The 18,432-nt window shown below is 34.3% G+C and overlaps 1 protein-coding gene across 3 annotated transcripts; it reads right to left on the reverse strand.

Annotated features, from left to right (window-relative positions):
- Positions 1 to 1,248: 1,248 nt before the first annotated feature.
- On the reverse strand, positions 1,249 to 13,273 carry LOC100374000 (cytochrome P450 2H1-like). Of its 3 annotated transcripts, XM_085496921.1 has the most exons (7): positions 13,242 to 13,273; positions 8,363 to 8,537; positions 7,971 to 8,181; positions 6,851 to 6,904; positions 6,031 to 6,396; positions 2,789 to 3,757; positions 1,249 to 2,402 (listed from the first exon to the last, which is right to left on the reverse strand). In XM_085496921.1, the coding sequence occupies exons 5-7, from the start codon at positions 6,377 to 6,379 to the stop codon at positions 2,221 to 2,223; spliced, it is 1,500 nt and encodes a 499-aa protein (XP_085353047.1). In that variant the 5' UTR covers positions 6,380 to 6,396; positions 6,851 to 6,904; positions 7,971 to 8,181; positions 8,363 to 8,537; positions 13,242 to 13,273; the 3' UTR covers positions 1,249 to 2,220. The 3 variants fall into 3 exon arrangements, with proteins under 3 accessions (XP_085353047.1, XP_085353048.1, XP_085353046.1); XM_085496922.1 differs by lacking the exon at positions 6,851 to 6,904 and having other exon boundaries at positions 8,036 to 8,181; XM_085496920.1 differs by lacking the exon at positions 6,851 to 6,904.
- Positions 13,274 to 18,432: the final 5,159 nt, after the last annotated feature.

An 18,432-nucleotide genomic window follows, 5' to 3' on the forward strand; every position in this document is an offset into this window, starting at 1 on the left:
GAACAGGCACCAATCCATCTCCGATTATTAATAATTTCGGGCGAAATCTAAGGGAAAGATACAACTGCATCAGTCTGTTTACAATAATTAAAACAAAAACTTAGAAAATACTTACGTGTATTGGGTATTGGAGACATATAAACAATTAATTAGCAACTACTATTTGTCTGCTATTTGAGAAACAATATGATCCACATTTTTAAAGCTTATAATATGAGCACCTCTTAAGAATTTACTAATAATTTTGCAAATTAGATAACTAATAACAGATTTTTACCAAAAACTAGTCTTTGTGCCAACTTTCATAAATCCAATGAAACTAGCTAATTAGATAATTATCATGCAAATTAGGCAATTAACATGCATGAAAAAACCAAAACCTAATCAAATTTGAGCATTAGCCTGAAGCATCTATGCATCAAGTTTTATTTAAAAAACAACATTTGGTTCTTGCGATATCAGTGGAACAGACAGACGCATACACAAACACTAACTGCAAAGCCTCCCATTGCGTGCTTCGCACTCGGGGGTCTACACATTGTGGAATCAGGGCCTTGTCTATGCCCCATCTCTTTGAAAAACCTTCCAACCTCTACAAATTCAGATCACGTTAAGGACATTTATGTGTGGACTTATGTTACACCTTTTTAAAGAGTATTAACTTTCAATCAAATTACTTAGTCTTTTGTTGTTCAAATTTATATATATCAATGTAGTGCTTTGAAATGTTTTGTTCATTAATATTATTTTCTGAAAGTTCTTCGGTTCTTGTTTCTTTTTCTAAAATGAAATATTGTTTGTACAATCTGAATATCACTACGTAACACATTACAAAAACTATGGGCAACTAACACGTGATAAAGCAGGCAGTGCAACAAAGTAACACATTTCTGGCACCAACATTAGATACATAAATTAATTACGTATTCATAACAACGATTCACGTACAGTGTATATGCAATAAATGTATACTATTGAATGGAAATAAATGATCATTCGAATTCATCTCCGACATATAATAATCTATAATGTCTATAATAATCAAGAAATAAACTTTAGGTAATTGCTGACTTATCATTACTGCCAAAACACTGCATGGACAATATAAGTCTCTATTTTCAAACTTTATACAAATTTTAGCACGGATGTATATATATCTAAATGTGAATACATTGTATTTGTTTGCTTTTTGGTTCTTTCATATTTTATTGTTAAATAACAAAAGAATGAATAAAGAAGGCATACCAATTTGTGTTTTTACGTCTTTATCATAATTGTACAATCACAAAAATGATCATCTCTCTAATAATAAAATACAATATTCAAACCCACTAACACTTATAATGAAAAAAATCCAAATTCATCATCTGCCAATAAGCTAAATTATGTTTCCTCGCATTCCCAGCTATGAAATACAATAACAAAACAAAGGAGACAAGAAAACATTCCTTAAGTGATGACTTTCACTTGTCATTCATCATAACAAATTGTATTTGCGTATTTTTCTACACAATTATATCATCACAAATCATGTATCCTCTTCCCAACTATATACAAATCATTGTGAAAATGATACAATTACATGTACATACATATTCTGAATTCGTGATGACAGTCACCTCCCAGTTATTATATCAAATGCGTTTTCTCGTAACTATCATTTATCGCTTCCCCAATATAAAATACCAACAGTACAAGTAAAATATTTTGAAAATCGTCAACTGTCAATTATAACACTGTTATCTCGTATTTAATCATAAATATATCACCAACAAGTCATGTATATCATCCGAGCTATAAAACACCGTCACTAAATTTTATAATTGAAAGAAATATATCATTCTAATTTTTTGTTTCTCGTATTCAACAAAAAAAACACATTCACTCATAGTAATCTAAATGAAATACCATTAAATGAAAACATTATGAAAATAGTCACACGTGACCATCATTTGTTATGATAGTTATTATACCGAATTGAGTTATACCATTACTATCTCATCCTAAACTATAATATGTAATAATCTATAAACGATACCATATAAATGTAAACGTTCTGAAAACCGTATCTAAGTGATGACTGTCCCCTGCCACTTATTATTACAAATTGAGTTTCTCTTTTGTCAATAATATACCCCCACCAATGATAAAATGGCCATCCGGACTAAACAAAATACAATATTCTACATTAACTATAACTGATAATCTACAAACCCATTCTCAAGTGCGCGGTATACAACGAATTTTGTGGTCGGCAGGCTTGTTTATAAGGCTCATTCCAGTTTTCGACTTTAATGCAGCAGCATCCTCGGCCAACTCAAATCTAAATCGTTGGATGAAGGAGGTAAAAAAAAGGAATAGCTGACACCGGGCTATATTTTCACCAGGGCATTTGCGATGACCTATCAATAAATGGTAAAGAAACAATTATAAACAAAAACTATATACGGGAAACCAATGAAAATACTCAAAATGGTTGTTATTTACACAACTAAAAATAATTGAAAACTGTGACTACGCTAGGTGGAATATTACTTTGAAATGTTTTTGTATATACATTATATATATAGTATAGATACGAAAGTCGATTATTCCAAAACAAAAGTGCTCATTACAAAGTATGTGTACAGCGGGTAGAATACGGTGATAGATGAATTAATACGCAACTACATGAATATTGAAACTCAACAGCACTGTTTCGTAAGGTACAAGTATATATGGCTCAATGGAATGTGCCACAACACGTGCATAGAATTAGTTTCATTGTATTCAGTCGTGTATATCTCACCTCTACCAAATGCCATGAAGGCAACCTTGTTTCTCAGCTTTCCATCAGGACCAATAAAACGACTTGGGTCGTACTTTTCTGGATTTTCCCAGAATTCTGGATCCATGTGAACAGAGTGAAAATTTGGGAGAACATAGCTATCTTTAGGAATATCATAGCCTCCGATTTTACAATCCTTTGTATTACTGTGTGGAGGAGCGAGGGACAATGGCGCTACCATTCTCATGGCCTCCATTATTGCTGCCTGGGTGAATGGCATACTGTCATAATCATTAATGGTTGCTCTGCGACTTGTACCAATGACATCAACGATTTCGTTGTGTATTTTCTCTTGAATTTCTGGATGTTTAACGCTATATACCAACGCCCATCGAAGTGCAGTATAGGTAGGATCTGTAGCAGTTCGGAATAACTCGCTAACAGAAGATGTAGCTGTTTCCTTGACATTTTTCAATTCTTTGAAGGTCGATGACTGTCTAACTCCATGATTGCGAAACTGTTCTCCGACTAACGCTTCTGTGTAATCTCGGGGGTCGTTCAAATCCACGTTGTCTTCACGTGCTCTAGTTTGCTTCCTGAAGTAGTTGTCCAGTTTAGAGTAATCAGACTTCATAAATTTCGGTATGCCATAAGGAATGTGCCAGAGGAAGGGTATAAAGTTAGCTGCTATATTATATTTCAGATAAGAGACAAACACATCGTTCTCTTCTAATATTTTCTTAAAAGCTGTGTCACTATACTCCCACCTTTCCCCAAATATAAAAATGCCTATAACATTTATGATGGCGTACCGCAGAAGATGGCTACAGTCAACAGGCTTGCAATTGGTGGCTCCAAGTGCCTCACACAACATCTCAGCTTCTTCATGAATCGTTGCCTCTAAAGATCTCTTGGTAAAGTCACGTAATTGCGTACCCATAAAAGTACGACGTTCCTTCCACACATGATCAGCGTTTCGACTTACTATTCCTGAAAATAATGCGGCAATAAATGATTGCTAATCAGCGATGTATAACTTTGCATATCATTGGAATGAGATAATACGAAAATATCCCCGCCTTAATATGATTATAAATACGTGCACCTGTACGTTTTGTCAAGTGCACTACTTCACCCATGAATTTTGTGCTGCCAAATATTTTATTGAATGATGATAAATGTACATTTCAATAATTTTGACCAGATATTTACTATGAACAGGAAATGACGTCACAGCCTAGCTGCTGCGTTAAGTGTAGCAATGTAGGATTATATAATACTTTATGTAGTTATGTTTTAATGTGAGGAATGTACTAAATATATCGGTAAAACGTATGTGAAATGCAAAATTATTGTAAGGTAATGTATTATAATAAGTTTATAATTATTAGAAAAATTAGAACAAATACAAATTATTGATGGGTCTGATTAATGGGAAATGGAACTATTATAATGGATTTGAGTGTAATGTTAAATCGTGATTGATGCCAGTTTGTTTTATTCACTGTTTAACGGCCAGTTGCCCCAAACCTTTATTAATATTCAGTCGCAATAAAGGACAATGTAAATATCGTCATTGTCGACTAGGTTAACTCGCAAAACTTTGTGACTCAAAAGAAGGTTTTGTTCTAAAATTGTTAAACCAAAAAACGTATATATACAAATACAAAATATAGCAGCAATGACCGAGTTTCTAACAATCATGACCAATGACACTTGGCACATTTGCTGATAGCACTGTTTGCATGTCCTTATCTGCAGCATTGCATGAGATATTACAGTTATGCATATTAATGAAGTGACATGACCATATATGGTCATCTGATATTCCATAAATGTATCACTCGAGCTTTTCTGTTACTATAACACTGGTTGCATGTCCCTATCTGAAACAGTGCTTGAGATATTAGTTATATTACAAAATAGAAAACTAATCTAGAAATATTCAATAAAACAACAACAAAAAGTCACATGACCGCTAATTTGTTTTTGATGAAATCTGTAGCCCTTGTTCCAGTGCTCAGACCCTCAGAAAGGTGTGCAATTAAGCGTTGAAAATTTCCCCCTTTGATCCAACATGGCGGCCTTGTCATGTGACTGATTTTAGGATAAACATCGCAATACATGCAAAAGTTGTCAAATTAGAGTGCTTACAAAAAACAGCGGAATAATAATAATAATATAATATAATATAAACACCAATAAATGCTCGAAATGAAACAAGTACATCTTCACAAATCAAGTACATCTATCTGGATGTGAGTTTTCATGGCAAATCAGCAGACTGGTGGTTGTTGTGTTTGTGGAAAAGTGAAATTTCTAACTCTAGTCATATATGTAAAATATTTACTCCAATAATATAATATATTTTGCAGCACATTTGAGGAGCTTCTCGCCAGACTGCAGATAATGTTTGACAGACTCTGTCAGCATGGGCTAAAGTTGAAACTACAAAAGTGTATTTGGCACACACATCGATAAATTGGATATATTGAACATGAATTGGTGAAGAACTTGAAGACATTTACTTATGTACGTAATTTGCACGGGAAAAGGAATCTACAGAATATTTTTATAATTCTTTCCGATGTTTGGCCACAATCCACGCCTCCCAGTTGATCTTATCTTTGACACCTCCTGAGACTCGTATCAACAAGTAGAATACTATACCGATGTACTACGAAAGCAGTTGCAGCAAGCATAGCCAAGCAAGAACAGATGAAACAAGCGAAAAAGAAATAAGGGTGACAAATTTCCCTTATGCAGCTAAAAAAATTGCAAACACAGAATTGGTGTTTTCTTGGAAAACACCCCATTCGGGGTTGTCATGAAACAACCCAACCTTCCTGTATATCAGGCAATAAAGAAGGAAACCTTCCTCATTTCTCTTAACACCAGTGATCCTGTAATTACCCTATAATAACCTGCCAATGGCCACTACTCAGTGACACTACTGACATTGATTCAAGATGCATATGATATACACCAGCATGCATTCTGTATCCAACAAGAAGATGTCAAAGAAAGTATAAAGTGTTGGTGAAATATAATCTATATGCACGGAGCATAAACCATTCAGGCAACTTTCAAGCTAGTTCAGTATAAAAAATATTCAATATTTCTTGAACAATGTAGAATGATCCCTCTGCTTTCTTTCATTCACAGGTTCAAGTTAAATCACCAATATTCCTAAATATTATTAATATAATAACAATTAAAATGTGATGAAGTAATACAAAATAAATGCACTATATGTGTCTTACCATCCCCATCTTTCACTCTTTTGAGGGTCCATGCATCTGGTCTTTCAGAAAATATGGAGTTGTTATCCACCAATGCTTCAGTCACAGCTTTATAGCCATTCAACACTATTACGCGTTGGGTACCAACTTTCATTGAAAATACATTTCCAAACTTCTTCGCCATTTCCATGAACTGTATATGTGGTGTATCACCCAATTTGTATAGCATCCCTACAAATGGCCATCCTTTTGGTCCCGGTGGCAAATTGTATTGCTTCTTAGACCTCGAAAACCAGTAAACACCAAATACCATCACGAACACAGCTGTGAAAGCCGCTGTCCACGTATAATCAGTTGCCACGTTGGTCATAATTAGTCAGTCAGATTCTAAAATAAATTTGTCAATTTGCAGATGAAGTACATGTCATAAATGTGTTTTGTACAGGTACAATGTTATCGCAACTCAAGATGACCGGTCTTTAATCATGGACAAGCATTCTAAATATTGAAGACCATACTTTCATGTCATGACGGGTATAAACAATGAAACAATCTCATGAAAGTATTTTAATGTCGAATGTTGCTAATGTCATATTATATATTATATTTACAAAAAATGACATTGGGGTGAATCAATCTCTCTAGTAAATCACATATATTCAAATTCAAATAAACCTATTATATACCAAAATGCATATTTGGTAAAATATTGCAACTATATTATATTTCTTATTAAATCAAACTATTGTGTCATTCGCATTTCAATGTCCGTATTTGAGGTATAAATTCACAATTCCGAAAAAAGTGTACAAATTGCGATAAACAAAAACATTGAGCTGACCTCAAATTGGTACAACGAAATAATTAACAGTGACCATTATTCTTCCCCTAAAAACTGAATACAAACAGTTATGACGAATTCGAACGATTTTTGTTTTGTTTTCATAATTCCTCCACTCAATGTAAGTTAATATTTATTGGTATCACTCTTAGAGACACAGAGGTAACTCTGTTGTTATTAACCTAAAGTACTCTGAAGTAGCTAAATGTGTTTTTCTAGATCAGTTTCAATTACAGGCCCACATGCAGGTTGGGATATCAACAAAAATAAAATTGTTTCAGTTTTGTCAATACTTATTAATTCAAGTACCACAAGAAATGACTGTATTCTAGATTTGTCAGTCAACCCGGCATTACCGTGAATTACATATAAATGAATGTAACTTAAATAGGGCTTTGTATTGTTTTTTTTTTACTTTTCACCTTTCAGGTGAATTTATATTTTGTTTCGAACATCACAATTCCCCGTTTTATGCAAATTTATAAAGACAACTTTCAGAGAAATGCTAGTCAATATGCCAGACTACATTGTCTAAGCACCGCCAGTAACTACTTTTGTTTTGTTTCATATCATGAATAGATTTTTTTTCTTGAAATGTGTCTCGGTAGAATTAGATTTATTTTCGGAGTTCGTCTTTGACTTCAAGTCGGAAGTTATTCAAAAGCCAAACTAGCGGAATATTTGAACAACTTTCCATCCATACACTGCACAGTGGAAGTTATTCCAACCCATGGATAGTGAATAATACAAAAAAATAACTCATCAAATAATGTACAGCCCATAATGTATTTTTTCTTTTTTATCCATTTCCCACAAAAGATTAGCATTTATAAACCTACTTTAATAGAATAACTGCAAAGATTTCCATTGTGTGCTTTACACACGGAAGTCAAAAATATTTCATATTAGACAAATGTAGAAAATTATTTAACCATGTTTGACTTCCACAGACACAATTTGAGTCTTTATGTTAGTGTGTGTGTGGGGAAGTGAATTAGAGTGCGACTTGTGAGTGAGACATTCATTCAATAACACACGGCCAAGTGACAACTTTAGAGAAAATTCAAGAATGAAAAGAAAATTTGGCATGCAAAAATTAAACGAGAAAATCGATACATACCGTATTCGCAGTGAAATAATGTGCTGTGGTGGGATTAAATTGCGTGACAATATAAATCCACTTACTACCCCTCGGTTATCCATAAATAGCTAAAAATGGCTTGTTTGAGAGCACATACCCGCACTATTCACTAAATACCGTAATCGACAGCATTAGCGCCCAGCCTCTATTCAGAACTTCGCGATTCAATTCGTGCTTACCAGAACACCCCCTAGGAAAAGAGTGCAAATGAAAATTTGGATTCATCAGAATTTGACAGATTGAGGGGGATATTACGTCTTTGAGGGAAAATCAAATTACGAAATTAGTTGCGTCGTCATTGATTTTTACAATGAAGGAACAGAAATGATCACAAAAAATATGCACATTTTATTAAAATATTAATTACGTACCACCAGAATTTACGAAATAGAAAATATTCGTGATGTGGTTTATCCGTCATCTCGTTTTTTTTAACCGGATCAGAAGTGCTCAGTTGCACTACATTCTGGGGCTTGGAATTTTGTTAGCACGGTCTGCCCTGTAAAATCATGTTCTCTTGTTTTGACTGCTATCGGCGTTTTGTTTCTGAAATGTTAACAAAATATTTTTAATTTGAATTTTGTGTTATTGAAAAATTTGTTAACAATTAAACACATTACCCAAATCTCATATCACAAAACCCAGCCGTTGTTGAGTAGAATTGTTGATGTGTTGTGTGCTTAATGCATCATTTGAAAAGGGCCCAGTGTACATTGTATATGCACAATACATACTACATTAAAATAAAGAGTTGAATCTCGAAATTTGTGTTATAAATTACGTTTTATAAGAATAAATTGTAGCTGACCATAAACAAATATGTCTCTTCTAATATTTTAAAAGACAATTTTGTTGGAAAATCGACGTGTTCCTACTAAGCATTACAAGCTGGTAGGCTGGTTGGCGATCCGCTCTGCTCAAAAAACAAGCAACATGTTTTTGGTGGTTTCCATGGTAGAACATGCATGTGAAGCTAACGTCGGTTTATAACTAAACTTAGTTTATTACTAGGACTTACTATTATTCTGCTGTTACATTTAATATTTCCAACCGCTTTGCGATAGTATTTTCTATAATGAAGGCAGTATTTACAGTTCATTCAAATTTCAAGTTGCGTTGGGATTACGTTGATACAGTGTAACAATGCCGGCGCAGGTGATCTCTTACCAGTGCGCAACATAGCCAAAAGAAAAAGCATGATCATTTGAACACTACTATTACAAAACTGGTAGAAGGTAATAAATTTGGGGCGAAAGTATTCAAAAATCAGTTTTTTGCTGTTGCAATGGCAGTAGTGGGCCAGAATTTGTTTTCCGATTAGTGGCGGTACGACAAAATCAGCCAGGCCAAAACATCACAGAGGACAATTTTCTCGGTAATGAAAATATACATAAAAAAACAGTAAATGTGTGCCCACACTCAAGCTTAGTAGAATGAGCTATGTCCGTGCTTTTTAATCTTAGAATTGTAGGGTGAGATACATTTGGCGCAAAGGTATTTGAAAAATCAGTTTTTTGGCTGTTGCCATGGAAATGATTAGCCAATATTTGTTTTCAGATTTTACAAACTAACTAGAGTGAATTCGTGACTTGTCTGCCAAGTTTGAACCAAATCGGCCCAGCCAAAAAAATCACAGAAGAATTCAAAAGCAATTTCTGGGGAACAGTTACCCCAACTTTGGGACAAATGTCTCGGTAATGAAAAAAGGATATCAACAATTAAAATAGTAACTTTGTGCCCACGCTCTAGCTGAGTAGGAAGTGCTATGTCTGAGGTGTTTTATCCTAAATTTGTAGGAGGAGATACATTTGGCGCGAAACTATTCAAAAATCATCATGATTTTAAGGGCAATCCTAGCAGAGCGGATCGCCAATAATATCAATGGCTACATGTTTTAATAGCCAGTCAGCATCAGGTTAATACCTACTACCGACGAAGTGTACATTGCTCGTAGTCAGTGAGTGAGCTGTAACTTTTGGGCCAAATATTGACTAAAATATTGCTTTGTAGCATATTCAATTTCCAATTTTTCAATTTGCCTAAAATTTACTTAAATTTGTTCACTATAGCAATGCACCTTATATTGATCCACGAATACTCCCCCACCAACCTGCTCGTTGGACAAATTAATGCAGAGACCCCTTGACACAGCACACCAATTCAAACACAAATACCGATTTTTGTAAAATAAATGCTCCCTAAAGTCACGATATTTCATACTGGTGTATACACTTCTCAAAATTCAATCTAAACACAATTAATCTCTTAATACATTGAACAGTAGAAGTACCACATTCCTTTGATAATGAATGTCACAGTGTAAGGCCTGCTTATTGCTATTGAGAGGGGCTCTCACAGAATTCACACTGGACAGGGGGCTCTTTCGCTGCTAGAATTGGGTGGACAATAGTACTGGAAATAAAATACTGGAGTCTTGCTTGCAAAGAAACACTTTTATTCTGGAGGACACCGCTGAAAGCAGGAGATTGCAGAGCAGTTCATACAAGTCGCAGCAGCAACACACAGGGTCCCCCATTGCTCTCAGTCTAGCCCAGATTCAGGAACACCACATGGGTTTCCACACGAACCAATCAGAATGTGGTTTGCTAGCAGCTGTCTCACGCTGGCAAGTCAGTAGATCGTAAGCATCCTTTGTTATGTAAATCACAAGCACACCTGGTAGATTCCAATTGTCCTTCCAGAGTTGTAAACAGGTATGCACACCGTTTCTTCCCATGGTTGCATGCACACTTCTATTTGCAGGGTTTGGGGTAATATGGCAAAAACATAGAATGAAGGATGTTGACAATGAATAACACCAGGCAAAGATTAACCATATGCGTAAATCACTTTATTTTGTTTTTATGTTCTGAGACCGCCATCTCTTTTGATGAACTTTCCATCACATGTTAGCATCAATAAACTAATTTATTAAAGTAGCTTCACGGGAAACAATATTATTCAAATGTTTTTTTTCAAATGAATTTTCAAAATATAATAATCTGATTTCAATAAATGGGATATTACATATATTACCGTAAATACTTCTGTTTTCTTTTTTTTTACAAGTATTGTATTTGTTTTATTAGAAGCGTAAATGCATGTAATGACAAAGGAGAGTCTACGGTCAAAGTAAGCCATATCTAGCACACAATAAATGTAAACTTTAGTGTACAAACACTTGCAGATCTATTGGAGTTGTGCTTCGAACAAATATGGTATTTTTTTCTTTCATGAAATCAATATATTTCATTTCGTCACATGACTACGTTAATTATTTTGAACTCCAAACAAGCTTTTAAGCGTCAAACTCGTGTATCGAGACAATCAATTTCAATTTATTAATATTATTTTGTAAGAAAAAACGTAAAAAACTGTGTGAATGGATTTAAATCACTGCCGAGGGTAGAAAACTATATGGGTATAGTTCAACTTCCCTTTTGAACCCTTCGCGAGGTTGTTCATAATATGACCCTGCGTCTTTGAGTCGCCGATTTTTCGTTGCCTCGTCTGTCATAGGCGTCTTCGTTTTCTTACAGTTCCTTGTCATTGCGTTAGTAAAATAGAATATTTATTTTAAAAGATTGAAAAAAAAGGTTGCGCAAAGTTATGACCATTTTTTTTCCTACAAAGTCTTGACTGACAATAATGCTGACAATGGACGTGAACCATCCCAAAGATAAACATTATGTAAGTATCCACGAAAATGCAGTTTAACACTCATTGGAGACGTATAAAATATTGTTACATAATATTCATTATCAGATTAACCATACACGTAATACACTCTATTATATATTTAGTTCTCATTTTCTGAGGCCGCCATCTCTTCTGATCAATTTGCCAAACATTATTATAGAAGCTTCATGGGAAACAAAATTGATGAAATGTTGTGAGTTATAAAAATATAATAATCTGCTTTCACGCTTCATGTCAGTTTGTTCGAAAATACTATATATTTATATTTCTGTAATTCGCCATTTTGAGAAAACACACAGTACAGATTAAAAGGTGTCGTTACTGGAGATCTTAAACATATCCTCGAGGCTGAGCTACGTCACAGAACGTTCCATGTTGCTAAGACGCGCACCAATGTGCTGGTGTGGAGCGCCGGTGGAAGAGCCGGCGAAAATAGCTAAATTCAAGAAAAGTAATCCTGGAAACCAAATTTATATATGTTGGTCATGGACGGGTGATCTTGTTACACTATTCAGGAGAGTTTCGACAACCATTCCAAAGTACTGTTTTCTGAAAGTTTTTGGCCATTGTTTACACCGTGATGGTTCCCAGGCGGTGAAAATGGTCGGATGTCCGCCCGAGAATTTACCATCAAATGTCAACATTAATGAACTAATCTTATTATAGTAGCTTTACGGGGAACAATATTAATCATAATATAATAATCTGCTTTCACTATTCATGTCAAAGCAAATACAAAGTATTTTTTGCCTGTAATTCGTCATTGACATTTATTAGAAGCGTAAATGTATGTAATGACAAAGGAATGTCTACGGTCAAAATAAGCCATATCTAGCACACATTAAATTATTTATTTTTTAGTTTACAAGCACTTCCAGATCTAATGGAGTTGTGCTTCGAACAAATATGGTATTATGTTTTTACGTTTTTTTTTTCTTTTATTAAATCAATATATTTTATTTTGTCGCATAGATGTTGTTATAAGTCTACGTTCATTACTTTTAACTGCAAACAAGCTTCTTAAGCGTGTAACTGGTCAAACTCGTGTATCTGGGTAATCTATTTCGATTTATTGATATGATTTTGTAATAGTCTGAATATGCATAAAAGATGTTATCATTTGAACCATCCCAAATATAAACATTATGCAAATATCTACGAAACGGCAGTTGTGGTTATTTGTATTAGCTTTTAAAACACTAATTTGAGCAGCGTCTTTTCGAAATTTTTAAAAGCTGTGATGACGTATCAAGTTCTGAAGTAATTGTTTTATTATTTTTTTCAAAAATCAAGATAAAAATTAAAATTCCCCTTCTCTCTACCTTAAACACGTTTAACCACACACACAATGCTGGTCGTTCTGTTAGTATGTGAGTGAGAGCGTGTGGAATCAACGTTGTGATGACTTTCATTCAATAACATACACACACACCAAGCGCATAATTTATAATACTATTGTTAAAATACATATTTATAAAGATTGCCCATGGAGAAAATTCATTAAAATGACAATTTGACATGCAAAAATTAAACAAGAAAATGGGTACATACCGTATTCGTGCTGGAATTCAAATGCGTCACAATATAAATCCACTTAATACCCCTTGATTATTTATAAATAGCTACAAATGGACTGCTTGTTTGAGAGCACATACGTATACCATTCACTTAATAATATAATGTGCTTGTGTAGGGTGGTGAACAAAATACTCTTGACTATTTGTATTTACAATTTTTGTTTGTGATTCGTCATGGAGATTCTAAACATATACATCTGTTTCACGAATAAATGGTATATTACACATGTTACCGTAAATGCATGTTTTTTTTTACAAGTATTGTATTTGATTTATTAGAAGCGTAAATGTATGTAATGACAAAATAGTGTCTACGGTCAAAGTAAGCCATATCTAGCACACACAATAAATGACATTTTAGGTTTACAAGCACTTTTAGATCTAGTGGAGTTGTGCTTCGAACCACAGTCACTCTACTAGGACGGTTAGGAAGCGCTATTGTTAAAAGGTGTGAACGAGCAGCTTCTGAATGAGAACCTATGCTGGTCTCAAAACTATGACGTAATTGTCATCGGAGGGCGCTATTTTTCATTGCGTTAATGTTGCTCGAGACGACCGTGAATTTTTGAAATTGTGCTTTATTTTTACATCAAACTACAATCTCAACTGAACTATGACTAAGAGTGATATTTTATTTTACAGATGAGCGTTCGTTTGCAATCGTGAAGATGCTTTACTCGAGAAAAACGGTGTTTTATTGACAGTCTCTTTGTCTCGATCTTTAACAGTCTTTCGGTCCGTAAAATAAACCCCTCGCTCAGTTTAAAAACAATTTTATCGCTAAAAACATTGATGTCTGCAAACGTTTATAATATTTCTTTGTCCATTCTCGTAATTTTTGTGTGTTTTTATAGTCACTTTATGGCGAAATTTTGCATGTTTTCGTCGTCTATGGAGGTGGTCGCCATGTTGCTTTATTGCATGGTTTTCAATGGAAGTAATCGGACGAAAGAGATTTTTGATTGTTTTGTTTTCATATCCCTCCATTCGCTTTATTTGACGACTGATACAAATCCCGTCCAGCTGTATCGGTGATACGAGTCATATTTAGTTTCGTTTGAATATTTTTTTTATGACTTTGCTTTGTGACAATTTTATGAACAGTTTATTTCAGCATGTTCGCACTGCTATTTGATTCAGTCGAGACAGGGTAAAATACCCGGATGTTAATTTTTGTGTGGGATTTGTTTGGGTGATATACATGTAGTATTAACTATTAATAATTTCAGAATGCCATACAAGACAGCAAGATTTTCCCGGGGAAAAACGTGTATATACAAAGCATGTTTATTTCCGCGTTTGAGACTGCTCTTCCGTAAAAGGGTAAAGTGCCATATATTGCAACGCTTTGTAGGAAAAAATGACGCAACTCTCGCACTGTCTCACGATTTATCGCGTGTTTTCCGTCGCCCATTTTATGCTAATGCTCGTTAATACCGCTTTTGTTTCAATGTTTATCGAGACAAGGGTAGTTACAATGGAACGACGCGACGCTTCCTAACCGTCCTAGTAGAGTGACTGTGTTCGAACAAATATGGTATTATTTGTTTACGTTTTTTTTTTCTTTTATGAAATCAATATATTTTATGATGTCACATAGGTGTTGTTATGACTACGTTTATTACTTTCAACTGCAAACAAGCTTCTTAAGCGTGTAACGGGTAAAGCTCGTGTATCTTGGTAATCTATTTCGATTTATTGATATGATTTTGTAATAGTCTGAGTATACAGATGAGATGTTATCATTTGAACCATCCCAAATATAAACATTATGCGAATATCTACGAAACGGCAGTTGTGGTTATTTGTATTAGCTTTTAAAACACTAATTTGAGCAGCGTCTTTCCTAAATTTTGAAAACCTGTGATGACGTATCAATTTCTAAAGTAACTGTTTTATTATTTTTCAAAAATCAAGATAAAAATTAAAATTCCCCTTCTCGCTACCTTAATCACGTTTAATCACACACACAATGTGGGTCTTTCTGTTAGTGTGTGAGTGAGAGCGTGTGGAATCAACGTTGTGATGACTTTCATTCAATAACACACACACACACACCAAGCGCATAATTTATAATACTATTGTTAAAATACATATTTATAAAGATTGCCCATAGAGAAAATTCATTAAAATGACAATTTGACATGCAAAAATTAAACAAAAAATGGGTACATACCGTATTCGTGCTGGAATTCAAATGCGTGACAATATAAATCCACTTAAGACCCCTTGGTTATTTATAAATAGTTACAAATGGCCTGCTTGTTTGAGAGCACATACGTATACCATTCACTTAATAATATAATGTGCTTATGTAGGGTGGTGAACAACATACTCTTGACTATTTGTATTTACAATTTGTTTTGTGATTCGTCATGGAGATTCTAAACATATACATCTGTTTCACGAATAAATGGTATATTACACATGTTACCGTAAATGCATGTTTTTTTTTTTTACAAGTACTGTATTTGATTTATTAGAAGCGTAAATGTATGTAATGACAACATAGTGTCTACGGTCAAAGTAAGCCATATCTAGCACACACAATAAATGACATTTTAGGTTTACAAGCACTTTTAGATCTAGTGGAGTTGTGCTTCGAACAAATATGGTATTATTTGTTTACGTTTTTTTTTCTTTTATGAAATCAATATATTTTATGATGTCACATAGGTGTTGTTATGACTATGTTTATTACTTTCAACTGTAAACAAGCTTCTTAAGCGTGTAATGGGTCAAATTCGTGTATCTTGGTAATCTATTTCGATTTATTGATATGATTTTGTAATAGTCTGAGTATACAGATGAGATGTTATCATTTGAACCATCCCAAATATATTAATTAAATAAGAAATGTATGGGTTTAGAATGTCCAGTCAGCCACATTTTTACAATTTTCTTTTAATAATTTCAATTTTTACAGTAAATTTAAAGAAAAATGACGAATTAAGGAAAAGCAATGCAGAATTTTGTTGACATGAGGGTTGAAAGCATATTATTCTATTACGCCCTTTATTTTCAAAAAAATGTGTATGGTATGGTATGTAAAACATTTATATGGTGTGCTATCAAGCTACTATTATAAAGTTGGTTTATTAATCCTGACCTTTGATCAATAAAGATGTCGGCCTCAGAAAACGGTTAGTGTTGGCAATGACATGCGGTAACTTACCATCCGATGTAATTAAAACTGAGCTTACAGAGCTTTCATGTCAATGTGATGATAAATACAATTCGTCCAATGTGCAGGCTGGAAGGACGAGGGCATCATATGCCCGTAGTTCACAAATTTTAGTAACATTTAGACAAATTGAAATATTGACAAGAGTACGCTGTTTTGACAGACCTTGACCCTGTGTAAATTTGCATGTACGGAAAATTGTGATTATAAAATCAAATGATAAATTCATTTGAATTTCCGAAAAAAAGTGTAAAGTAAGCTATGCCTTGAAAAGGATGTGTACAATTCGAAAAACAAAATTGGTATAAGCTCAAATAAATGCAGATATATATTGTTTCAGTTATTTTCAAATTTGCCTGTGATTATGTGTGGACAGCATTTGTCGTTGCTCCGTTAGCTGAACTTGCCACCGGGACTGAAGGTTGGCCATTTCTAGAGGTGCTAGTTAACACTCGATGAGTGATAGTGCTAAATGGGTATAAAGCTGTGACTGGATTATTGGTGGTCTTATATTTTCTGGAAGACCAGATACCTGGGTCGTCAAAATATTGAGGGATAGTGTAGGTAAGACACAAACAGTGTATTGTATTTTCTCTTTCAAATTTAATTTTGTTTAATTGCGTTTCTTAATATAATGATGGAATGCAATCTGTTGAAAATTCACATAATTAATGACACAAGTTCATCGTAATCAGAAATTCCTAATTGCACAACTGCAAGACTCGTCTCAATAATCGGTCCTCTACTCACAGACGTATTAAGTCATTCAAGGTCTCCATGGCGGCGATGAATACTTGAACTTTCAACAAGCGAAAGGCCTTTTCAACATGATTATCCGGGTTTACTATTTGAAAATATTATGATCAATGTATAGTCTTAACGTCATTCGCAGTTCTTCGACCATCAAAGATTGACTGGCATGAAAAGTGAAAGCAGATTATTATTTTACGCTCTTGTTTAGCTATATAGCAGGGATAAACCACATTTGTGGAGACCAGTGAATGATAGAATTATTGCAGCCAGATTTAATTTCAATTTCATTAAAACAACAATTATACATGTATATGCACGAACAATGGAAGCAACAGACAGCTTTTATGACCAGCTGCTAACAGTAGTGGAAAATGTGAAACAACATAATATGGTGATAATAACTGGTGATATGAACGCCAAAGTATACACATTGGTGAAAGATTATTTAAATTCTGTAGGTTCAACAAATTTGTTATCACAGGCACATTCTTCCCGCACAAGGACATACACTTGGTCATCACCTGATAAATAAACTCATAGCCAAATTGAAACGTTTTGATCAATAAGAAGTACAGGTCGTCAGTGAGAGGCACATGAGTAACGAGAGGGGTAGATGTCAGAAGTGATCACCAACTTGTGAGAACACAGATAAAGCTTGAACTTAAGAAACAAGGCAAGAATGAAAATCCAAAAATGAAATACGATACCAGCAAACTACAGAATCAAGCAACAAAGAATCGGTTTTCAATTAAACTCAAACCGACAAATTTGCTGTACTCGAAGCAGTACCAGAAGACGATGTAATTGAGACATTATCCGACTATTTTACACAGATAGTATGTGTACTGTGCAGTCATAGATGGAGGCAAAAATCAGAATGGTTCCAAGTGAAGACAGGAGTGAAACAAGAGTGGGCAATGTCTGAATTTTTGTTCTTCCTGGTGATTGATAAGGTCATGAAAAAGACAACCAAAGATAACAACACAGGGATCAGATGGAAAATTATGAAGACCTTGATTTTGCAGATGGCTTCGCCCTCCTATCTACCAGTCACTCCCAAATGCAAAGGAAACAAATTTGTTAGCCTGGCATGCAAAGAAAACATGACTCAAAATCCACAACAAGAGGACAAAGATCACGAGAATGAACACAAAGAAAGATGATGCTGTTCAGCTAGAAGAGATTGACGTAGAAGATGTGGATGAATTTACATATTTGGGTGCAACTG

The sequence above is a fragment of the Saccoglossus kowalevskii genome, chromosome 3 (genome assembly GCF_978046115.1).
Source record: "Saccoglossus kowalevskii chromosome 3, keSacKowa6.1, whole genome shotgun sequence".
Classification (NCBI taxonomy): Eukaryota; Metazoa; Hemichordata; class Enteropneusta; family Harrimaniidae; genus Saccoglossus; species Saccoglossus kowalevskii.